Below are 21731 nucleotides of genomic sequence, written 5' to 3'. Positions count from 1 at the left end.
TATATTTGTCCCAAGTAGTCGCTATAAGGGGCAGCACGGTGAACCAGGGGTTAGTGCATGTGCCTCACAATACGAAGGTCCTGGGTTCAACCCTGGGCTCGGGATCTTTCTGTGTGGAGTGTGCATGTTCTCCCCGTGACTGCAGGGGTCCCTCTGGGTACTACGGCTTCCTCCCACCTCCAAAGACATGCAGCTGGGGATAGGTTGATTGGCAACATTAAATTGGCCCTAGTGTGTGAATGTTGTCTGTCTATGTGTTGGCCCTGCGATGAGGTGGCGACTTGTCCAGGGTGTACCCCGCCTTTCGCCAGAATGTAGCTGAGATAGGCTCCAGCGCCCCCCCACTTTTGGGGGATTTTGTCCATCATTCACAAACCTTATATGAGAAAAGCACACATACGTTTTTCTTTCTTTCTTTTTAAAGCATTCTAATTTGTAAATAAACGATAGCAAGAGTAGCTAACAATGGAGGTAAGGACATTCGCTCAACTCCGCCTATAAAGCCCTCTAAAAAAACTTCCATCAACACATTCATGATAGCAAGTACTATTTACGTATTTTGATGATTTTAAGCATACAGTGGCGTATGCTGTTAATTTCACAGACGCATCACAACGTTCAACAACTACTACTGCTACTACTAATCATGGCAGACTTCATGAGAGTCAACGACGACTACTTTGGGACAAATGATGATCCAGAACCTTATATTTTTTAGCCTGAATATATGAAGGACGAGTGATAACTTTTAGAAGCTGAGTAATAAGCATATCCACTAAATAGTACTATTGCTAAGTGTCTTCCCGTTTAGATGATTAGTTAGTCATACTCCTCACGTAGGTAAAATGGCGGACACAAACGAGCGTCTTTTCGTGTCTTTCTCGCGATCTCTGGGTCTAAGTTGAATGTCAAAGTTGACCAACTTCTTGTTTATGGTCACAACATTCTACTATACAAGTGAGAGATATGATGTTAATCTAGAAGTAACTTTTACACACTCATAGGCTCAGTATGTTTATAGCTGTATAAGCTAGTTACCTCTCTGTAATCAAGGAGTAGAGAGAATATTAGAATATCACTAATTCTTGGTTAATATGCAGGTCACAACATGAAAACTAAGTATTGTTGGCGGTTTTGAGGTGTTTTTAGAGGGGCTTATGGGTGCAATTAGGGCTGCATAATTATGGCCAAAATGATATTGAAAATTATTTTTGACAAAATTAAAATCACAATTTTTCATTATGTTTGGTAAAGCAGTGTTTGGGTTTGAATGCGATGCCATCGTGAGATTTGTAGTTAAATAGTCTAATACAAAGGGTAGATAAATGTTAGCCATATATTTGAAGACATATATTTGTGTTTTGGTTCATTATTAGTGTCAAATAGTCATCTTTTTCTCATTACATTATGCCTTTAGCTCTATTTTCCATTTATGCTTTTTTATGCTGCTATAAAAACCAGCCACGTTTGATGGTTGGCCCACGTGTCATTAATTGGACACCCCCGCTTGACCTAATCATACATTTGATCGTTTGTTGAAACATGTATGATAAATGACAAAATACAAAATATAGCTATTTATTGTAACGATTGAACTTGTGTGAGAGATCTGTCAAGGCACAACTACATTTCAGCATTCCCTGGATCAATATGCATACGCATTCCAATAGGGAGCAGGAAACATCAGCCAGAAATGTTGGAACTAGCTGGAAAAGTGTCTCCAGACAGGAGAACACATACTGTATTGGCAACTGGGCAGATCCATAAAGAGTTTGAGAAGAAATGCCATTAAGCAATTAGCTAAACACTGCATAACATTCCCAAAACGCTATGTTACATGAACCATTTTTTTTAAAGTAATAAGTTGAAAACACAATGTAAAAAAAAAAAAACATGGTTTACTTTTTGATATCAATTTAAAACACCAAGCAGTGTGACCAATAAAGATACAACTTATAGTAAACAAGCTTTGTTCTTCTCCATCAACACCATGTCAATCAGTGCAACAGTATGGCTCTCACATCTAATACACAAGCTTTGTGCCTCATTGACAACTCTGCTTAATGTCACTTTACAGTTCAGTTCAGTTCAATAATTAAATGATTTGACTTGGAGGGCAAGTGCCTGTGGGCGGGGCTTACAGCTAGTTTACCCAAAAGCAGTTTCACTAGACTTGGGCTTGCAGGTAAAACACCTTTGTGTTAACCTAGCCATACTTTGAGGATATAGTATACATAAATGGTAAATGGGTTATACTTGTATAGCGCTTTTCTACCTTCAAGGTACTCAAAGCGCTTTGACGCTATTTCCACATACACAAACATTCACACACTGATGGCGGGAGCTGCCGAGCAAGGCCCTCACCACGATCCATCAGGAGCAAGGGTGAAGTGTCTTGCTCAAGGACACAACGGAGGTCACGAGGTTGGTAGAAGGTGGGGATCGAACCACGGCACGGCCACTCTCCCAACTGCACCACGCCGCCGTCCCCTAATTGAATATGCATTTTTATCCATCCATCCATCCATCCATCCATTTTCTACCACTTATTCCCTTTGGGGTCGCTGGAGCTTATCTCAGCTACAATTGGGCGGAAGGCGGGGTACACCCTGGACAAGTTGCCACCTCATCGCAGGGCCAACACAGATAGATAGACAACATTCACACTCACATTTTTAAATATCCATGTTTCTGAATTGAATTGTAAATTACATTTTATATAGCGCTATTTCTAGAGAGACCCAAAGCGCTTTACAAAGTGGAAGCCATTACTTACATCTTTAAGCTACTTTTGAACCAGTGTGTGTGTGGCACTGGGAGCAGTGTGGACGGCACTGCTGTAAATTTGAAACCGTAAAAAAAGGACGAGAACCCGGTGGAAAAAAAACCCGAAAACATATAAAAGGGAAGCGAATGTGAGAAAAAAAGTTGATAATAAAAACCTGTGAAACAAACAAAACCAATATAAAAGTTTACAAAAATATGAATATTGGCATCGAAAACATGTCATGAGACATAAAAATGTCCACCTAAAATATTATATTTTTTCAATATTTGTTATCAGTTCATTGTGATTATGATTATTATTTGTTACCAAAACTTGTTTCGGTGCCAAGACTTTTTTTTTTACAATGTCAATTTTTTCCCCGATACCAAATCTCACTGGCAGTGTTTTTGCTCCATACAGGACTGCTTGTATCAGAGCTTACATCAGAAATTTTAGATGCTGATATTATCAGACACTTGTTTTTTTGCTGATATCGGACAGATACCCGATATCAATGTTGGATTTGGACATCTCAAAATATAGGACAGTTATTTTTATAAATACTAATTCAAGAGTCATAGCTTTAAGAGCCAATTTATTATTTATGTATTTTCATTTAATAAAACATTTTTGTAAAAACCACAACTGATAAATTTAGATTAGGAATGGTCGTTTAGTCAGTTCAACACAGTTCCACTCAATTTTGACGACAGTAAATTACCATCTTTTCTAAATATAACATAATATTTGCCAAATAAATGAAAGGAATGTTAAAACTATGGTAGCAATGCTTTACCCAGCTTTAATGATACACAACTAGGAAACTGTCTCATCATTTCAGATTTTAAATGAAATGATATATTTTTCAAAAACTGCATATATAGTGTTCTGAGGTGTTAAAATAACAACAATGTAAACTGAACCTCCACATTTAACATTTAAGTAGTTTTAAGAGTCTTATTTAAAATGGGGGGATGCAACATAGATTATAGAATATCTTTAGAGACATAAGAAGCTGACATTTTTTTGTCCTGACCGTGTGAGTTTTTGTATGAAATCCTTGTTTTTAATTCCAACATAGGAAAAAGAACATCCATCCATCCATTTTCTACCGCTTGTCTTTTCGGGGTCGCTGGAGCCTATCTCAGCTGCATTTTGGCGGTAGGCGGGGTACACCCTGGACAAGTCGCCAGCTCATCGCAGGGCCAACACAGATAGATCAATGCATGCAAATCAATATTGCTGCCAAACCTTTTGAATTGTATGTCAATGGGATATTTAAATGACTTCTTCAGGTTTAATTACATGCTGTGCGTCTCTTCAGTCTACAATCCCCACCCCCTCCAAGAAACCTAAAAATCGGACAGATAACCGATATTAGTCACTGCATTAGTCACAGTAAAATCCAGTGTTGACAACGTGAAATTCAAACGTGCATGCAAGTCAGTGCGTTTCCTTCCGTTAACGCTGTGAGGATGGATGCTGTGAGTCCATGTGTCAGTGTGGCTTTCCTGCTCAGACAAATAAACACTACATGTTTACGTAATGTTTCTCCCTGAAGTGTTGGACACAGCCTGGAATCGAGAGGGAAGAAAGGTTTGTTCTGTGTAGGGCAAAAAAGACTGGCAGGAATTTTGTGATGCCTTAAGCAAAAGACAAACCAAGGAAGTTTTAAGTTGTTTTTTGTGCTCAATGATTATACATTGATTACAGCCCTTGCTTTAACCTGTAAACACACATATATAGTACATATATTCTTCAACTTCTTAAGCAAAGGACGCACACGTCTTCCTCGTCATTCTTCTCAGCTTGTAAAGAGAACTCGTTAGGCAGCCGTGCACGTCCTGCAAGAGTCCAGTCATGCAGAAAAGACTTGGCCCGCTTCTCTTCTTCAGGGGTTGCTATCCAATTATTCTATTCTACTAAATTTTATCTCCTTACTAGTTGGTTTTCGACTTCTCTTTAGATTTAACCTTTGAAAATATCCAACACTGCACAGTTTAGCTGCAAAAATGAGACAAAACCATCTGGAACAGGCATCTTTTAGATGTAAGGTTTTATAATTGCACTAAGGATCTACCGATATGATAATTTCATATCACGGTTATTGTGACCAAAATGATCATGGTTATCATATTGTCGTAGTATTGTTGAATGTGCTAAAAAAATATTCATACACACACTGAAATCTTTTGACCAAGTATTTTTTTAATTAAAATAAATAGAAACAGTGTTAGAAAACACACTATTTGTCATGTTTTGTATGCTTTACTGATAGTGTTTTAGTTTTAGTATGTTTTCTGTCTTAATGGCTAATGTTTTGTAGCACTTAAAACATTTTTAACTGAAAAGTGCATAAACGAAATCTATTATTATTAGTTAATATTTCTGGCGGGCTTTGTGGCATCTACTCTGTTCAACGGTCCTTGAAAACTCTGTAAAAACAACTATTTCTCAGAGTTTTGAACCATCACTCTGTTCTAAGAGCACAGTCTGTAGGTTCGATGTACACAACTGAATTGCTTAGTTGCTCAGAGAGCAATGTGTTTATATATGTTTAGATTGGTATATCCCGTTTTTAAATGGGAAAATACGTTAATCTCTTGTTTTCATGTTAGCATTTAAGCTAGCGTGCTGGCGACAGTCAGTCCATGAGTTTATCAAAGTGCAGTTATCAAATCACGTTTTCTTATTTAAAACGGTAATATTAACCATCAGGAGTCATATTGCTTATCGTCACACGCTTAACTTACATCCACTTGTCTCTCTCAAGTTGGCGGGGGGAGGCAGGGTACACCATGGACAAGTCAAGCATTCACACACCAGGGCCAATTTAGTGTAACCAATCAGCAGATGCCAGAATAATATTATATTATTTTTTCCAAACATAAGTAATAAAATGCTGAACATTATGTAATAGCTCACTAAAAAAGATGCAAAGACATCAGTGTGTAAAGGATATCACTAAATGGGCTCACGAACACTTCAGAAAACCACTGTCTGTAACAGTACAGTTTGTCGCTACATCAAAGCGAAAGCCATTTATCAATAACATCCAGAAACACAGCCGGATTCGCTGGGCCAGAGCTCATCTAAGATGGACTAATGCAAAGTGGAAAACTGTTCTGTGGTCTGACGAGTCCACATTTCATATTGTTTTTGGAAACTGTGGACGTTGTGTCCTTCGGACCAAAGACGAAAAGAATCATTTGGATTGTTATAGGCGCAAAATTCAAAAGCCAGTGTCTGTGATGGTATGAGGGTGTATTAGTGCCCAAGGCATGGGTAACTTACATATCTATGAAGGCACCATTAATGCTGAAAAGTACATGCAGGTTTTGGAGCAACATATTTTGCCATCTAAGCAACGTCTTTTTAATGGACGCCCCTGCTTATTTCAGCAAGACAATGCCAAGCCAAATTCTGCATGTGTTACAACAGCGTGGCTTCGTAGTAAAAGAGTGCGGAAAATAGACTGGCCTGTCTGTAGTCCAGACTTGTCTCCTATTGAAAATGTGTGGCTCATTATGAAGCGTAAAATACGACAACTGAGACCCTGGACTGTTGAACAACTTAAGCTGTACATCAAACAAGAATGGGAAAGAACTCCACCTGAAAAGCTTCAAAAATTGGTCTCCTCAGTTCCCAAACATTTACTGAGTGTTGTTAAAAGGAAAGGCCATGTAACACCGTGGTAAAAATGCCCCTGTGCCAATTTTTTTGCAATGTATTGCTGCCATTAAATTCTAAGTTAATGATTATTTGCAAAAAATAAATACATTTCTCAGTTCGAACATTAAATATATTGTCTTTGCAGTGTATTCAATTGAATATAAGTTGAAAGGATTTGCAAATCATTGTATTTTGTTTTTATTTACAATTTCCACATCGTGCCAACTTCACTGGTTTTGGGTTTTGTAATTAACTCAACCATTCCAGTGGAACAACAACTTAAATGGCGCGCGACCAAGCTTGAGGTTTTCCATCAAGCATGGAGTGATAGTTTAATAACTTATAAACACATGCTTACCTTAGCTAAAGCTAAATATTACTCAAATCTCATCCACCTCAACAAAAATGATCCTAAATTTTTGTTTAGTACAGTAGCATCGCTAACCCAACAAGGGACTCCTCCCAGTAGCTCCACCCACTCAGCAGATGATTTTATGAATTTCTTTAATAAGAAAATTGAACTCATTAGAAAGGAGATTAAAGACAATGCATCCCAGCTACAACTGGGTTCTATTAACACAGATACAACTGTATCTACAACGGATACCGCCCTCCAAAATAGTTTCTCTCTCTTTGATGAAATAACATTAGAGGAATTGTTAAGATGTGTTAAGGGGACAAAACAAACAACATGTTTACTTGACCCATTTCCTGGGAAACTTATCAAGGAGCGTTTTGTATTATTAGGTCCATCAGTGCTAAATATTATAAACTTATCACTTTCCTCTGGCACTGTTCCACTAGCATTCAAAAAAGCGGTTATTCATCCTCTGCTCAAAAGACCTAACCTCGATCCTGACCTCATGGTAAACTACCGGCCGGTGTCCCACCTTCCGTTCATCTCGAAAATCCTCGAAAAAATCGTCGCACAGCAGTTAAATGAACACTTAGTGTCTAACAATCTCTGTGAACCTTTTCAATCCAGTTTCAGGGCAAATCACTCTACGGAGACAGCCCTCGCAAAAATGACTAATGATCTACTGCTAACGATGGATTCTGATGCGTCATCTATGTTGCTGCTTCTTGATCTTAGCGCTGCTTTCGATACCGTCGATCATAATATTTTATTAGAGCGTATCAAAACACGTATTGGTATGTCAGACTTAGCTTTGTCGTGGTTTAACTCTTATCTTACTGACAGGATGCAGTGCGTCTCCCATAACAATGTGACCTCGGACTATGTTAAGGTAACGTGTGGAGTCCCCCAGGGTTCGGTTCTTGGCCCTGCACTCTTTAGTATTTACATGCTGCCGCTAGGCGACATCATACGCAAATACGGTGTTAGCTTTCATTGTTATGCTGATGACACCCAACTCTACATGCCCCTAAAGCTGACCAACACGCCGGATTGTAGTCAGCTGGAGGCGTGTCTTAATGAAATTAAACAATGGATGTCCGCTAACTTCTTGCAACTCAACACTAAGAAAACGGAAATGCTGATTATCGGTCCTGCTAAACACCGACATTTATTTGATAATACCACCTTAACATTTGACAACCAAACAATTACACAAAGCGACTCAGTAAAGAATCTGGGTATTATCTTCGACCCAACTCTCTCGTTTGAGTCACACATTAAGAGTGTTACTAAAACGGCCTTCTTTCATCTCCGTAATATCGCTAAAATTCGTTCTATTTTATCCACTAGCGACGCTGAGATCATTATTCATTCGTTCGTTACGTCTCGATTACTGTAACGTTTTATTTTCGGGTCTCCCTATGTCTAGCATTAAAAGATTACAGTTGGTACAAAATGCGGCTGCTAGACTTTTGACAAGAACAAGAAAGTTTGATCATATTACGCCTATACTGGCTCACCTGCACTGGCTTCCTGTGCACTTAAGATGTGACTTTAAGGTTTTACTACTTACGTATAAAATACTACACGGTCTAGCTCCATCCTATCTTGCCGATTGTATTGTACCATATGTCCCGGCAAGAAATCTGCGTTCAAAGAACTCCGGCTTATTAGTGATTCCCAGAGCCCAAAAAAAGTCTGCGGGCTGTAGAGCGTTTTCTATTCGGGCTCCAGTACTATGGAATGCCCTCCCGGTAACAGTTAGAGATGCTACCTCAGTAGAAGCATTTAAGTCCCATCTCAAAACTCATTTGTATACTCTAGCCTTTGAATAGCCCCCTCTTTTTTTAGACCAGTTGATCTGCCGTTTCTTTTCTTTTCTCCTCTGCTCCCCCCTACCCCTTGTGGAAGGGGAGACACACAGGTCCGGTGGCCGTTGATGGGGTGCTGGCTGTCCGGGGTCGGGACCCGGGGTGGACCGCTCGCCTGTATATCGGTTGGGAACATCTCTGCGCTGCTGACCCGTCTCCGCTCGGGATGGTTTCCTGCTGCCCCCACTGTGGACTGGACTCTTACTGTTAGGCTGGATCCACTATGGACTGTACTCTCACAATATTATGTTAGACCCACTCGACATCCATTGCTTTCGGTCTCCCCTAGAGGGGGGGGGTTACCCACATATGCGGTCCTCTCCAAGGTTTCTCATAGTCATTCACATCGACGTCCCACTGGGGTGAGTTTTTCCTTGCCCTTATGTGGGCTCTGTACCGAGGATGTCGTTGTGGCTTGTGCAGCCCTTTGAGACACTTGTGATTTAGGGCTATATAAATAAACATTGATTGATTGACTTGGGAAACTGCATTTAAGTAGAAATATTGTAACTTCCCTATTATGGTCAAAGTGTGGGGAATCTTGCAAAATTCAATGCGATTAAATCTTGCATTGTCACAGTACACACAGCAGACGTGGGACGTTGCTGACCTTTTTCTCAGCTAATATATGCACGTTGGCACATGAACGCGCCATTGTAGCAACGGAATGAGCTTTTCCAAGAACTTGAAAAACGCAGTAGTGATTATTTCATATGGAAAATGTGACCTTTAACTAACAATGGGCTTTTTAAAGGCTGTGTGGTTGTTACAAAAGCAAGAATGTGTAGTACAAGTTTACTATGTAAGTTTTTGAACACATTAATATTAACTTGAATACAGTACATTAAAGTTAAAGTACCACTGATAGTCACACACACACTAGGTGTGGTGAAATTAAAGTTAAAGTACCAATGATTGTCACACACACACTAGGTGTGGCGAGATTATTCTCTGCATTTGACCCATCACCCTTGATCACCCCCTGGGAGGTGAGGGGAGCAGTGGGCAGCAGCGGTGGCCGCGCCCGGGAATCATTTTGGTGATTTAACCCCCAATTCCAACCCTTGATGCTGAGTGCCAAGCAGGGAGGTAATGGGTCCCATTTTTATAGTCTTTGGTATGACTCGGCCGGGGTTTGAACTCACAACCTACCGATCTCAGGGCGGACACTCTAACCACTAGGCCACTGAGTAGGTAAATTACTCTCTGCATTTAACCCACCCCCATTTAATGGCATTTGTAGCTATGGGCCCACATGTATAAAATCAATGTTAATGTAACCGAGATGGACAAATGGACTTAGGGGTCCATTTGTATTACCTATTTGTCATTTAGCTCTGGACACCCTACCTCTAGGGCTGCTCACACCCTTTTTTGCCTTTTCTTTGGCCCACCCCTATAAAGTTATTCATTTTCTCTACCTATAAAAACGACATCTATCTATAGCTTGACAAAAAAACAAAGAGATACATTAATACAGGCATTATTAGTAATATTGCATGTTTGGTTTAGGAGTTATGCTTGAATACTTTTTTTATTGCTTAACTTGCATTATCTCAGGATTCTAAGAACATTACTGTCATATTGAGTAAAAAAACGACTTTTTGTGTTTGCAAACCTTACACATGCACTTGTCTCCAGTAAAACGCACAACGTTACATTAATACAGGCATTATTAGACATATTGCATATTGGGGTTAGTTATGCCTGAATACATTTTTTATTATAAATAAATGTTAAATGGGTTGTACTTGTATAGCGCTTTTCTACCTTCAAGGTACTCAAAGCGCTTTGACACTACTTCCACATTTACCCATTCACACACACATTCACACACTGATGGAGGGAGCTGCCATGCAAGGCGCTAACCAGCACCCATCAGGAGCAAGGGTGAAGTGTCTTGCTCAGGACACAACGAGGTTGGTACTAGGTGGGGATTGAACCAGGGACCCTCGGGTTGCGCACGGCCACTCTCCCACTGCGCCACGCCGTCATTGCTTCATTTAAAGTTAAAATTCCACTGATAGTCACACACACACTGTATATGTGGTAAAATTACCCTCTGCATTTGACCCATCCCCTTGTTCCACCCCCTGGGAGGTGAGGGGAGCAGTGAGCAGCAGCGGTGGCCACGCTCGAGAATCATTTTGCTGATTTATCCCCCAATTCCAACCCTTGATACTGAGGTAATGGGGCCCATTTTTATAGTCTTTGGTACGACTCGGCCAGGGTTTGAACTCACGACCTTCCGATCTCAGGGCAGACACTCTAAGGTAAGGAAGGCCAGTAACGTAGTGGGAATGGAGCTAGTCTCTCTGGCGGTGGTGTCAGAGAGGAGAAGTCTAGCAAAGCTCCTGGCCATTATGGACAACATCTCCCACCCACTACACTCGGACCTGGCGGAGAGAATGAGCATGTTCAGTGGAAGGCGCCGACTCCCAAAATGCAACACAGATCTACGCAGGAAGTCCTTCATACCAACAGCCATCAGACTGTATAATGCATATGTTCTTTTTTGACTGTACTTGAATGTATAACAGACTGTATTTATATTACCGTATTTTTCGGATTATAAGTCGCTCCGAAGTATAAGGCGCACTGGCCGAAAATGCATAATAAAGAAGGAAAAAATTATATATAAGTCGCACTGGAGTATAAGTCACATTTTTTGGGGAAATTTATTTGATAAAATCCAACACCAAGAATAGACATTTGAAAGGCAATTTAAAAATAAATAAAGAATAGTGAAAAACAGGCTGAATAAGTGTACGTTATATTACGCGTAAATAACGAACTGAGAACGTGCCTTGTATGTAAACGTAACATATTATGGTAAGAGTCATTCAAATAACTATAACATATAGAACATGCTATACGTTTACCAAACAATCTGTCACTCCTAATCGCTAAATCAGATGAAATCTTCTTCCTCGGCGTCGCTTCGTCGGAAGTAGTAGCATGTAGCATCTTTTTTTTCACAATGCACTTCTGCCATGACCCGCCCCCGCCAAATTTGTATTGGTTGACGTGTGTGTGTGACAATTGCTGAATTACGCCTAGTCTCTTACGTGAATGAGATAAATAATATTATTTGATATTTTACGGTAATGTGTTAATAATTTCACACATAAATCGCTCCAGGGTATAAGTCGCACCCCTGGCCAAACTATGAAAAAAACTGCGATTTATAATCCGAAAAATATGGTATTCACATGTGAATAATGCTGTATAATAGACTGTATTTTTACTATTCGCATGTGAATAATGCTGTATAATAGACTGTATTTATATTTTTCGCATGTGAATAATGCTGTATAACAGACTGTATTTATACTATTCACATGTGAATAATGCTGTATAATAGACTGTATTTATACTATTCGCATGTGAATAATGCTGTATAATAGACTGTATTTATATTTTTCACATGTGAATAATGCTGTATAACAGACTGTATTTATACTATTCACATGTGAATAATTCTGTATAATAGACTATTTATACTATTCGCATTTGAATAATGCTGTATAATAGGCTGTATTTATACTATTCACATGTGAATAATGCTGTATAATAGACTGTATTTATACTATTCGCATGTGAATAATGCTGTATAATAGACTGTATTTATATTATTCACATGTAAAAAATACCGAAGTGTTTATTGTTTGTGAGCGAACTGTGGTGCTGAATTTCCCCCAGGGATCAATAAAATACTTTCTATTGTATTCTATTCTATTCTAACCACAAGGCCACTGTGCAGGCAAAATCATGCTTTTGCATATTGATGTAGTTTTTAAGCCAGAACATAAGGGTGACTCTCGGCATTCGGTTTAATTTGTTCTTTATAGTAAACATCGTATTTTGGTAATTTTCTCTTAAAAAAACAAGCTGACTAAAGTAGAAATAACCTGCAGCTGGTAAAGGAATGCTCTGTTTGCATTACACTGATTGAAGCCAAGCTAATATTAGCCTTCAACTTGCCGGGTGAAGCTAACGGAGCTAGCTAAAAATGTCAAACTTTGAGACAAAAAAACAGCAAATTCAAACTCACTCGTCGTCTTTCAAGTAATTATCCTCCGTGATGGGTTTAATTGGCGCTATGTGCTCCGTCGCGGTGTTGTAGTTTCGGAAGCACACGGTCAGCTTTTCGTCAAAGTCGTGGACGAGGTCCTCCATCGACTTGAAGCTGCAAATCTCCCCCGAGAAACTGTTGTCCAGGTCGGAGAAGTCGTCCAGGCCCGTCGACGCATACTCGGCCACATTGGAGTTGAGCTGGTCCAGCTCGGCGGCGGACGACTCCGGCGACGGCTTGAATTCGTTAAAGTCCTGCCAGTCCTCGTCGAAATGGGCGAGCGGCGCTGCCGCCATGACTGCCGCGCGGATCTCGCGAAGCAGGCAGCCAGCGAGAGCTTTTACCCGGGAAAGGTGCGCTTAGCTCGGCTTGGAGACTCTGTGTGCCACCGCGGCGCTGCGCAGGCGAACTGAGAGGGAAGGGTAGCAAATCCCAAATGACGTCATCAGCAGAAGCCCCGCCTTCTTCCCGACGGAGCAAAACAAACCTGTGTTTTAGAGATGCGCGGTTTGCGGACACAACCGCGGAGTCCGCGGATTATCCGCGGATCGGGCGGATGAAATTTAAAAAAATAAGATTTTATCCGCTCGCGGGTCGGGTCGGGCGGATTAATTAGATTTTTTTTTTTTTTTTTTTTTTTTTTTTTTTTTTTTGCGGGTGGCAGTTAAACCAATTGGGAAATATATATACATAGTTAAATGTTGTTACCCACATACGAAAAACGAGCAGGCACCTGCATCATATGCCACAACAGAAGAAAAAAAAAGAAAAGAGATGGACACTTTTACGGAGCGGAGAAGGGACGCCTCGCCGGGGTCCGGGACCGAGGCCCCTTCCCCCGAGAGGGCCCCACCGGGAGCCGTAGCTGAGGCGATCCGCGAGAAGGGTCCGACGCACGTCCAGGCTCACTACCGCGCCCACCGCACCGACACCCCGCCTCGTCCGCTTTCGCCGCGGCCGGCGTCACGCGCAGCAGGTAAGCAGCTTACCTGCCCGCCACCCCCGTGGCCGGGGGCTCGTAACAGGGGTCCAAGGGCCGCAGGCCCCGGTAGGTCCAGGACAAAGTCCTGGTGGAGGGTTCAGGGCTTCGCCCCCCGACGCAAAATGATTATTAGCATTCAGACAGGTTAAAATGTTGCTAAAACCATCACTTTTCTATCAGTCACAGTGACTTTTCAAAACAAAAATATTACAGCAAAAATCATATGGGTTGATTGACATGTTTATTCTGTAAGCTAACTTCAATAGTTTGAAATTATTTTGACAGTTAATGCCAGTTATCCTGTCAACCTTTCACAAGACTTCAATTTGTTAATTGAAAGTATAAATAGTATAAACACTTTTAACCGTATGTCGTGCTGTGAAATACAGCCGACAGGATTGTGCATGCATGGTGCAGGAGAACAAAGGACTTCTTTAATTTAAGGTTTGTGATAAACCATCAAACTCATTCGTTAAAAGGACTCTATAGTAATATAAAGCGAATTTTTCTTGACATTATCATGCAAGAAAAGTTTATTTTTGGGACCGCGATCACCGCGTAATGATTTTTAAAGGTTGCATTACATTATTAACTGTCCCATGTGATCAGCCAGTGCGATTGGAAGTCCATGCTCAATTATTGCCTCCGTAAATAAAACTTCAGCACTTATCACATCCAAAGAATCTGTTTGGGCGACGAAAAACGTTGAAAGTTTTCCACTTGTATCGCTAGCAACGGCATTAGACTTGTGTTTTTTTGTCCCAACGTGGTCTTTTACATCGCTAATTCCTCCGTGTCCGATCGAAAAATCTTGTCTGCACAAGGTGCAATTCGCATAGTTTTCACCCTTTTTTTTTTTTTTAATTAATATTAGATATATAACAACGGGCGGATTGCGGGCGGGTGCAGTCCTGATCAAACGTTACATCGGGTGGATGGCGGATGGTTGACGACTTTCTGACGCGGTTGCGGATGAAATAATTGCCTATCCGCGCATCTCTACTGTGTTTGCATGATGTAAGACAAAAATACTTAAAAAAAACAACAACAAAAAACAACCGATTTCAACTGAACGCTACGTTTGGATGTATTTTGATTTTAAATATATAATTCATATAATTTGTGGCCAAATCACAATTGGCAAAGCGACAATCTGCATTTTCTCACCATGGCTCTTACCACCCCAAAATAATCACTGATGGGCAAGCTAATTGGAAAATATAGTAATCAATCAATTTATAATTTCATAAATTGATGATAAATATGTATTTATTTATTTATATAGCCCCAAATCACAAGTGTCTCAAAGGGCTGCACAAGCCACAACGACATCAAGAAAAAACTCAACCCAATGGGATACAATGAGAAACCTTGGAGGGGACCGCAGTGGATCTAGTTAATAGTGTGAGCATCCAGTCCATAGTGGGGCCAGCAGGGGATCATCTTGAGTGGAGACAGGTCAGCAGTGCAGAGACGTCCCCAACTGATGCACAGATGAGTGGTCCACCCCGGGTCCCGACTTTGAACAGCTAGCGCATCATCTGTGCTCACCTAATAACCTCTACAAGCAGGAGAGGGGGGCAGAGCAGAAAAGAGACGGCAGATCAACTGGTCTAAAAGGGGGGTCTATTTAAAGGCTAGCATATACAAATTAGTTTTACGATGGGACTTAAATGCTTTTTACTGAGGTAGCATCTCTAACTAAGCTATAAGTTACTCTCCATTAAATGTAGCTAAGCTACAGGGTAAGCTATCTTCAGTGAATTGTAGCAAGCTACACTACTAGCTACGAGGCAAAATTAGCTACATTTAATGGCATTTGTAGCTATGGGCCCACATGTATAATATCAATGTTAATGTAACTGAGAGTGCACAAATGGACCTAATAGGGGTCCATTTGTATTAACTATGAGTCATTTAGCTGGGGACACCCTACAACTACCTCTAGGGCTCCTTGCACCCTTTGTTTGCCACCCCTATTATTCATTTTGTTTACCTATAAAAACGACATCTATCTATAGCTTGACAAAAAACAAAGAGATACATTAATACAGGCATTATTAGTAATATTGCATGTTTGGCTTAGGAGTTATGCTTTATTGCTTAATTTGCATTATCTCAGGATTCTAAGAACATTACTGTTATATTGAGAAAAAAAACAATTGTTGTGTTTGCAAACCTTACAAATGCACTTGTCTCTAGTTAAACTAACATAGATACATTAATACAGGAATTATTAGACATATTGCATGTTGGGTTTAGGAGTTATACCTGAATACTTTTTTTTTTGCTTCATTTGCATTATCTCAGCATTCTAAGAACATTACTGTCATATTGAGTAAAAAACACATTTTTGTGTTTGCAAACATTACAAAAGCACATGTTTCTAGTAAAAATCACAAAGATACATTATTACAGGCATTATTAGACAAATTGCATGTTTGGTTTAGGAGTTATGCTTGAATATTTGTTTTTGTTTCTTGCTTCATTTGCATTATCTCAGGATTCTAAGAACATTACTGTCATATTGAGTAAAAAACACATGTTTGTGTTTACAAACATTACAAGAGCACATGTTTCTAGTAAAACTCACAAAGATACATTAATACAGGCATTATTAGACAAATTGCATGTTGGGTTTAGGAGGTATGCATGAATAATTTTCTTGTTGTTTCATTAGCATTATCTCCGGATTCTAAGCACATTACTGTCATATTGAGTAAAAAAACGAAATTTTGTGTTTGCAAACCTTACAACAGTTGGTAATGGTTATGTGCAGTAAAACTTTTCATGAACTCAACTCACGTTAATGTGTGTTCCTAAATTTCCTAAACTTAGATAAAGAGAGCAGTTATGATTTTTGTTTACAGAGTAAACAAATAACAAGTACAGTTTTGGACAGTGTTTACTCTAAAAGCATACATTTGTCTAAATACGGCCGAGGACATGCATTATTGTGGGTTTCCTGCCATTTCCAACTGTGTTTTTTTTGTTTTTTTTGAGTGGTCAGCCGGAAGCCCCTCTGTCTCCGACTCCTTCATCGTCATGTGACCTAAGAGCGTGTGTAATACGATTTTATTTACTAGTTTCGATGACCCACCTTATCTTGCTGCTGATTGGCCAGTGCTTAATGTTTTGCCCTAACTTTAGCCAATTGTGACTCATCATACAAAACCAACCAATCATCATGGATTTTCTCTGTGTATAAGGATGTTCTCATTCAACCAAGTCATTGTATTTTCTCCACATAATTTTTTGGCCTAGATACGGAGTCCATTTTCTCTCCTTGTAGGTTGTAGCTTTGATGTAAGCTACCTAGCTACATGGGTCTAAAAGCAGTGGCGGGCCGTGCGTTTCCCACTTAGGCCTTCAGTGATGTTCGACTTCAATGATTACCTCTCAAAATACCATCATTTATGTCACCACATGACCATTGCTGGAGAAATACTATACAGAAACACATTTACGCACTACTGGGCATTGTACAAAATTGGTTATTTTCTGGCGCATTTAAAAATCAATAAACCCGCATCAGCAATTAAAACATATCTTATGTGGTACTGTCAAATTTGAAATGGCAAAAAACGTATTAAACGGGAAAAAATAAAAAAATAAAATATTTGAACTCACAATTTGTGGCACCCATTCGACGCCGTATAAGCCAGTGGTACCGCTCGTCGATTTGAGTGGAAATGGCGAGCATTTCCCCATTTCATCGCCGACATCATCTCACAAGATGTCGTTTCTCTTTAAATATCTTTCTTGAAAATATATATCTGCCACCCAACATTCCCTCTAAGGTGCGCACCTGTGCAATTGCGCACTGCTCAAGCGTCCTCTGCGCACGGCAAATCTATGCCATGCACAAAATCAAATAAAAAAATAAGCGCATAACAATTTTCGTCACACGGACACGACAGAGAAAACAGTTTTCGTCATCATTGTTCAAATATTGTAACGTCTGTAGAGACGCTTTGAGAACATGAATTACATCCATCACTTTACTGAGCAAAACTCTTTGTCGGTCATAAACACATCACCAAAACATTAGTAAAAAAAAAAAGATATCTAGCAAAACTGGTCATTTTCTGCAGTACAAACCAGACCAAAAGCAACTTTGTTATATAAACAGCAGCCGTTCGCTCTTTCTCACTTGCGCCAACACATGCACATATGGCACTTAGCCAGTGATGCGTTTAGAGCCACACGAAAAGTCGGACAACTCCAACACCACACATAAAGTGTAATTCCAGGTCGTTACACTATGATTTACCAATCAAATGTGTGCTTATTCTAGTGTCATTTATTAGGAATCTTAATTTATGAATATTAATCATGAAATGCTGTTAGTATATTAAATAAATACTAATAAAAATAAATTTTTTACAAACAGGAAGTTGCAGGAATGTACACAGGATCCCTACTTACATCTCATTGTGCAACATGTGAATGCTTTAATGGGAACTAAATGCAATGTCTGAAAGGGGTACAAATTATTTCCAAAGCAGGACCTCCACCCAGACAAACAATACAAGTACACAGTTCATGAAAAACAATATTTTTTGTTATTGTCATTGTAAGTGGGCCTAAACACTTATATTAGAAAATAACCTCATGGAAATGACTGCTGTCATTTGATTATAATAATAAGAGAATGTTGTCTGTCTATCTGTGTTGGCCCTGTGATGAGGTGGGGACTTGTCCAGGGTGTACCCCGCTTTCCGCCCGATGCAGCTGAGATAGGCTCCAGCACCCTCCGCGACCCCGAAAGGGGCAAGCGTTAGAAAATGGATGGATGGATGGATATTGAACTTGTTATTTAGTCAGGTTTGGGACAGGTGTGCTGCTGGTGTAGCCACAGTGTGCATGTCTGATGTTGCTCACATGGGCTCCACTGAATGCTCAGGGAGTTTTTGCGTTTGCTCACACACATGAAAAATTAGAGGGAACATTGCCAGTGCCACCTAATTAACGTTTTTTTCTTTTCTTTGTGGGTCAACACTTCCTGATTCCTGCTAAGTTGCAACTTAGCAGGAATGACAAGTGAGTCTCCAATCACAGTCTCGTTAACATCAGGCTACCTAGGCTACTGTCAACAACTTGTGATCTGATTGGCTATGGCAACTGTCTATCAACTCTATGTGTTCTCAAATTCATCCGCTAACGGTCCCGGTGACTATCCAATCACAGGACGCGTATATGTCACGTTCAACACGAGGCTTTCTAGAAGGCCTTACTGACAACTCGTGATCTGATTGGCTATCGCAACTGTCTATCAACTGTATTTCTACAGGAAAAGCTACTTTATAAAAATGTAGCTAAGCTACTGCCAATCGTAGCCAAGCTACATAGCTTTGTTACACTTGGTACTGCCCATCACTGAAAATAATTTACTATAGCATAGGTTAGCTTAAGTACAAAAAACATCCAATCAACAGTCCAATGTACTGTGTTAATATATTTTAATTAAAGGTGGAAAAACAATTAATTACATGTACCGTATTTAAAAAAGCTGTACCTGAACTTTTAAAGTACAGTACTATATTTTCATACAAAAATTATTGTAGTCATTATATGACTACTATATACATATATATATATATATATATATATATATATATATATATATATATATATAATATATATATATATACATATATGTATATATATATATATATATATATATATATATATATATATATATATATATATATATATATATATATATATATATATATATATACATATATGTATATATATATATATATATATATATATATATATATATATCAATGACGTGCGGTGAGGTTGATGGCTGGTGAGAAACTGACTTCATCACAGTCAGATTTACAAACATATGAACCCTAAAGAGTATCTTATTCACCATTTGATTGGCAGCAGTTAACGGGTTATGTTTAAAAGCTCATACCAGCTTTCTTCCCTGCTTGGCACTCAGCATCAAGGGTTGGAATTGGGGGTTAAATCACCAAAAATGATTCCCGGGCGCGGCGCCGCTGCTGCCCACTGCTCCCTCACCTCCCAGGGGGTGAACAAGGGGATGGGTCAAATGCAGAGGACAAATTTCACCACACCTAGTGTGTGTGTGACAATCATTGGTACTTTAACTTAACTTTAACTTTACACATACAAACTGTAGCACACAAAAAAGCACATTTAATAAAAAAACGTTATTATGGTCTTACCTTTACTTATAAATGAAGTCCATGCACCGCTGTTGTGCTGGATTAATGAACCCCCTGACGGGAGTGTTATATCAACTAAAGCCCTCACTTCAACTTTCCACGTGCAAGATTGAATCTATTGAAAAAAGTGTAACCGAGGGTTTATAAATGTCGCCTATACTGTATGAAACTACAAAATAACAAACACGGAGGCTCCAGTTCACACGAGCACCACTTTATTTACCTTCTTTCAAAAACCTCCGCTCCTCCAACGTGTCATCACTTCCGCTCTTAGCGCCTTCAAAATAAGAGCTCAAGGCATATACTGTATAACAGCGCATAACAGGAACTTAACATCACAAAGAGGAAAGCCCATAAAAATAGGTTACAAAAGTTATTTAATAAGAAGCCAAAAAGTGCAAAAACAATAATGTTCGTGTTGGAGGAGTTGTGAATTAGGTACACCTGCAGTCTGCAGGTGTCCCTAATGTTGTGGCTCTGCAGTCATTCACAACTCCTCCAACACGAACATTATTGTTTTTGCACTTTTTGGCTTCTTATGAAATAACTTTTTTAAATAGATTCAATCTTGCACGTGGAAAGTTTAAGTGTGGGCTTTAGTTGATATAACACTCCCATCAGGGGGTGCAAATTCTACGGCGGGGGTGCAGGAGGCGGATTACTGCGAGCCTCAACCAGTGCGTCTTTTGCAGCCGTTTTATGATCGCTCAGCACAAGAAATACGTTACACACATACAGTTGTTGACAAAATACACTGTACATTATATACCTCAGCTAACTAAACTATGGAAATGTAAAATATAGTTCATATAGCAATACGGTCTCACTGCACAGCAGCAGGCCAGCAGTTAACCGAGTCCGCAATCCATGGTGAGGCACGAATGAGTGACGTGCCTCAACTGGCTGCTGTTCACCGCACCGTCTCTTCTCAGTATTTGAACGGCAAATGTGAAAATTCAGTGATTTTGAATACAAATAATCTAAAACTGGTGAAGTTAAATGGAAAATAACTTTATAGTATAATCACTGGATACATTTAACAATTTAATAATTTTGTTTTTCTTTTTACATTTTTTTTCTTTCCATGATGGCAGGTGAGGCCCCGCCTCATATATATATATATATATATATATATATATATATATATATATATATATATATATATATATATATATATATATATATATATATATATATACACAGGTAAAAGCCAGTAAATTAGAATATTTTGAAAAACTTGATTTATTTCAGTAATTGCATTCAAAAGGTGTAACTTGTACATTATATTTATTCATTGCACACAGACTGATGCATTCAAATGTTTATTTCATTTAATTTTGATGATTTGAAGTGGCAACAAATGAAAATCCAAAATTCCGTGTGTCACAAAATTAGAATATTACTTAAGGCTAATACAAAAAAGGGATTTTTAGAAATGTTGGCCAACTGAAAAGTATGAAAATGAAAAATATGAGCATGTACAATACTCAATACTTGGTTGGAGCTCCTTTTGCCTCAATTACTGCGTTAATGCGGCGTGGCATGGAGTCGATGAGTTTCTGGCACTGCTCAGGTGTTATGAGAGCCCAGGTTGCTCTGATAGTGGCCTTCAACTCTTCTGCGTTTTTGGGACTGGCATTCTGCATCTTCCTTTTCACAATACCCCACAGATTTTCTATGGGGCTAAGGTCAGGGGAGTTGGCGGGCCAATTTAGAACAGAAATACCATGGTCCGTAAACCAGGCACGGGTAGATTTTGCGCTGTGTGCAGGCGCCAAGTCCTGTTGGAACTTGAAATCTCCA

General features: G+C 39.5%; 1 protein-coding gene across 5 annotated transcripts in view; it reads right to left on the bottom strand.

Moving 5' to 3' along the window:
• fez2b (fasciculation and elongation protein zeta 2b) overlaps positions 1-13174 on the bottom strand; it is an 86336-nt gene extending 73162 nt beyond the window's left edge. For 2 of the 5 annotated variants that reach the window (XM_061929984.2, XM_061929979.2), the window contains exon 1: positions 12723-13174. In XM_061929984.2, coding sequence (XP_061785968.1) covers positions 12723-13039 — 317 coding nt within the window. In that variant the 5' untranslated portion in view covers positions 13040-13174. The remainder of the gene's footprint in view (positions 1-12722) is intronic. The other 3 variants (XM_061929983.2, XM_061929982.2, XM_061929980.2) reach the window with 2 other exon arrangements.
• Positions 13175-21731: the final 8557 nt, after the last annotated feature.

This window comes from Nerophis lumbriciformis, linkage group LG34 (assembly GCF_033978685.3).
Source record: "Nerophis lumbriciformis linkage group LG34, RoL_Nlum_v2.1, whole genome shotgun sequence".
Classification (NCBI taxonomy): Eukaryota; Metazoa; Chordata; class Actinopteri; order Syngnathiformes; family Syngnathidae; genus Nerophis; species Nerophis lumbriciformis.
This window is presented reverse-complemented; position numbering and strand designations above follow the sequence as displayed.